Below are 4,314 nucleotides of genomic sequence, written 5' to 3' on the forward strand. Positions count from 1 at the left end.
TATCTTTGTTCTCTACCAGATAAGGGGCAAGGGATTCCCCAAATAAATTATTACCCAGGTAAGGTGCAGACGCAAGACTCCATTTAAGTCTGGTATCAGCCTGCCAATGCTTCAGCCATAACATCCTTCTGGCCGTGATGTTAGAGGCCAAGGATCTGGAGGCAAAAACTGCAGACTGAAGAGAGGCGTCCGCAGCGTATATTTTACTTAGATCCTGATGAGTACGTAAATCTTCAGCAGGGACCCTGGCTTGGAGCTGACGCAGCCAAAGAAGGGTGGTTCTGACAAAAAAGGATGTGCAGCTGGCCGTTTTAATTGCCCAGGCCGCTGACTGGTGTGTCTTCCTGAATGTATGCTCCCATTTTTTATCGTCCGCTTTAAGCGCCTGTGTCAAGTCCCCAGCAACCGCCGTTTGGGATACCAATGGGGTCCAAGCCTCGTCTACCTTAGGGACCTCCAGCGCGTCACTGAGATCAGCGGAGGTGCTGAATAACTTTCTGTCGGTCCCACTAACGGAAGGAAATGAGGCCGGGGAAGCCCATGGCTTCTTAATCCCTTTGAGGAAGATGGAAGGGCATGGAACATGGTGTTTGGTAGCCACGGTCTCAAAAAATATTGGGTGAGGGTTGGTATCTGACGCCACTGGCGGTTGAGGGAATTGATCTGACCCTATGTTTGCGGTTGCTGTAGCCTTACGAAGAATTGACAGGAAATGAGCCGAATTAAAGAGACCCCCCGAAGTGGAAGGTTCGGGAGGGAGTTCTTCATCTTCCGAAAGCAGAAGATCCGGTTGCTCCCCACCTTGAGGGGAAGAGAAACCACTCACCGAAGAGTGTGCGGGAGACATAGGCTCCTGCATCATGGGAAAATCTGCGGGGATCTCGTAAGGGGGCATAGCCGAGGTGGAAGCCCCCTGATCAGGTGATTGAGAGGAGCGCTGGGCTAAGGCTCTATCCACCACCTTGGAGAGCAAAGCCTCAAGGCGTGCGTCGGCAAAAATGTCTGCCAAGTCCACCCCCCTGGGACCCGTAGCCGTGGGCGTAACTGTGGACTCTGAAACTGTCCCTGGAGGAATTGTGGGGTGTTGAGCCACGGTGGGGGGAGAACCTATGTTCACCGGGGTTCCCGGAACAGACCATACGCCCTGGACCGAAGTAGATGGTCCTAAGGGCAGATCAATTTCCGTATCCTCCAGCTGCCTTGACTCAAGCCCGGCTTGCCTCTGCACTCTGGAGAACTCCTTCTCCAGAGCCTGGTGCCTACGGCTGGCTTGCCTCTCCGCCAGCTTAGAAGGCTTCTTGAGCATGTGTTTAGTTTTTGCTTTTGCCTTGCCTGCCGTCCCCTGTCCAGAGGATGTAGTGCAGCCGTGACTGGAAGATGGAGTGGATTGAGGTAACGAAGAGCCTTCCATCCCAGTGGAGCAGTCTCAGATAGGCTGAGGTGACGCTCTGGCAGGCAAGAAGCTGGCGGAGGCGGAGTTGGAACAAACACAGAGGCTGTTCCCCTGACCACCCGACCCAAAAATAAATTCTCTCTCTGGGCAATGGTCACGGCCCTTGAGTTAGGTACCGAAGGCACGGTTGGAACCACCCTTTGTGTTCCGCCCCGGAGGCCTTAGGTGGCCAAGCAATGTGCACCAGTAAAGAAAATTTTTTAATGAGGGAGCAGATGGCTTGAAAAAAATTAGACTCTGGTAATGTACAAAATGATTGGAGACTGCCCAACAGTATTAATATTGTAAATTAATGAAATTGATAATAAGGACACGTGAGCTGTGGTCTGAATGAGGCCAGCTAATGTGAATCCGCCCTTGGGCCTAAAGAAGCTGCCACGTGGCGTTCAAAATGGCGGCCGCCAATATATTATTGACCTGAGAAGATCAGTAATTAAGCAAATTCAGGATGGGAGATTCAGAGACCATGCACTGAAGCCAGAGATCTGGAAGTAAAAGGCAGGCCTTGTAGCTCCTCACCCTGAAATTCGGGCCTAAAATGGCGGCCGCAACGATCGTTTAACGAAAAAGCAGCCCGTGGACCCAAGTCAAGTTTTCGGATGGCCGGATCGATTGTAAGAGCCGCGCTGAGGATCGTCAGTAAATTTTCCCCCCCTGCGACCCTTTTTCGATCGCTAGGAATAAATTGAATCAAATAGGCTTCGTTGCCTTTTCCGGCAACCAAAATGGCGCCCGCGATTGTTTGGGACAGCCGAGAAGGGTCCGAAAGGCTGAAAATGCTCCAAACGCAGCACCACAGGCTGCAGGAGCAATCGTTATGTCCTGGAAGAAAGAACAGCCGTTCTTTCTGATTTAGATGTTAGGGAGCTTTCCCCCCCCCCCCTTCCCCAGAGCCCTGGAGGAAGAATGGAAGGAACCTGAAGGATTTCCCCCCCCCCCACTCCTTTACCTCCCTCAGGGGTGGAATTTTTAGGCTAGCACTGATCCCAGTGCTAAAAAATTTTAAAAGGGGAAACCAAATTAGTATCTGGAATCTGGAAAGTGATTTTTAAGGGAAAAGGAGAATTCACCCAGGCTTTCTAACCTGCTATTAACTGAGAGCCAACCCAGACACGTCGTCAAGAGCTGAGACCAAGTTAAAGACTGGCCAGCAAGAGGGGGCGTGTCAAGTTTGACTACTTGGTCTCAAGAGCAGGCATCCAATGAAAACCCATGTGTGAATTCTCCATCTCCCGTACTGGAGAACATCTAGTACTTAGAACAGCCCCATTTTTACAGGCTGCTTTTAGGATAATACTCCAGCTAAACATGCTACCTCCCCCTCTTTGTGCCCACTAACTAAGTATTTGTGTGGAGAGGATGCAAAAATATGACTCTCCACAGTAGAATTGGGAAAGAGTCTGACACATAAATCTCCCTGGTTCTGGACACTTTGAAGACATGAATTCTATCAGCAGAAGTCTCATATATTCATGCCTCTCCTTGAGGTCTGAAGATCTACTTACTTATAGCGCACTCTTTCATCCACATCTCCAGGGGGCTCCTCAGTCACACAGGTGACCAGAGCTTCCATATGTTCTGGCTGTACCAGGAAGTCTACAAGCTTTCGGTTGACCACCTTGCATTCCTGCAACACATCTTCCTCATCCAAAAGTTCAAAAAGGGTCACATTCCCACGCTCCAAAAGTGTGTCAATATGAGAAGTTGTGTGGAGATCAAACTTCCAGAACATGGCTTCCTAAAGGAAGTGAAAAAAGAATAAAAGCCGTCACTAAAAGGAGAAGAGTAGGTAGATGTGTATACACATTATAATTGTTCAATTTACATACATTTTCATCCACATTAAACAAGTCTTTCCAAATAAAATTGTACACCAGCTTTTTCAGCTACAAAGAGTATTTGTATGAAGGGCCAAGCACAAAGCTTCTTCTGTTTAAAAACTACATTATGGATCCAGACTAGGAGGAAGAACAAAAGGCCATAGCTGAAAATACTAGCTAATATTGAGGAATTATGAGCTTGCTATAAAGGGGGAGGGAGGTGGAAGTTTAGGATTATTTAGGAAAAATTAAGACATGAAATAAATGGTGAGCATATCCAGATCTAAGCAGTGATGGTGTAAAGGTACATAGTAAGAATTTTAGGAATTAGGAGTTTCACAAACTTAGTAGACCCCAACAAAGTAGCATCAAATCCATGTTTGATTAAATACTAATATAATCCACACATGAAACAAAAAATCAGTTATACAAGAAGGAAGGCAATCGTATCAAGAGTGATGAAAACATTCCTGCAGATTACTGTAGCTGGAGCAGGATCAACAGGATGTATTTGAGCAATTGCAAGCTTTTGGAGAGTTGTAATCTGAATATTTTAACAAGGATGTTAGTAAACTTAGGTAGAACTGGTATGGAAAGCTATTATCAGAAATGTGCAATCAACTTTCCAATCAATGTGAAATTACTTTATTGAGACTGATCATTCTAGAGAGGCTATTTGTACAGATTAATTATATGGTTATTTGTACCAATTATTCTATAATTGAGTTGTCCAACTTAGTTCAATGCTCCAAAACTTACACTAATGTAACCTCAACAAAACAACTATCCTAAGGAGATTATAGGAAATGCATTAACTCCAGTAGCAAAAATTCCAATGTGTTCTAAATAATAAGCTCCTAATTAGAAGAATTTAGTATACAAAACACACTGGAATTTATACAACAATGTACCTACCTCTTGCAGTTGATATAGTTTGATTTTGCTTTAGGATACTGTTCATTTGGTATCTTTCCACAAGAGAATCTACAGAGGTTCTAATATTGAAGGTAGATAGAATATCTGCATGGTTCATATGTGAAG

The 4,314-nt window shown here is 45.8% G+C and overlaps 1 protein-coding gene across 1 annotated transcript in view; it reads right to left on the reverse strand.

The window, feature by feature from the left end:
- Positions 1 to 3,186, reverse strand: part of LOC107298328 (serine/threonine-protein phosphatase 6 regulatory subunit 1) — a 52,651-nt gene extending 49,465 nt beyond the window's left edge. Inside the window, exon 1 of the mRNA XM_015827701.1 lies at positions 2,959 to 3,186. Within this exon, the coding sequence (XP_015683187.1) occupies positions 2,959 to 3,185 (227 nt within the window). The 5' untranslated portion in view covers position 3,186. The remainder of the gene's footprint in view (positions 1 to 2,958) is intronic.
- Between the last annotated feature and the right edge of the window lie 1,128 nt (positions 3,187 to 4,314).

This window comes from Protobothrops mucrosquamatus, unplaced genomic scaffold (assembly GCF_001527695.2).
Source record: "Protobothrops mucrosquamatus isolate PMUCROS unplaced genomic scaffold, P.Mucros_1.0 scaffold3884, whole genome shotgun sequence".
Taxonomy (NCBI): Eukaryota; Metazoa; Chordata; class Lepidosauria; order Squamata; family Viperidae; genus Protobothrops; species Protobothrops mucrosquamatus.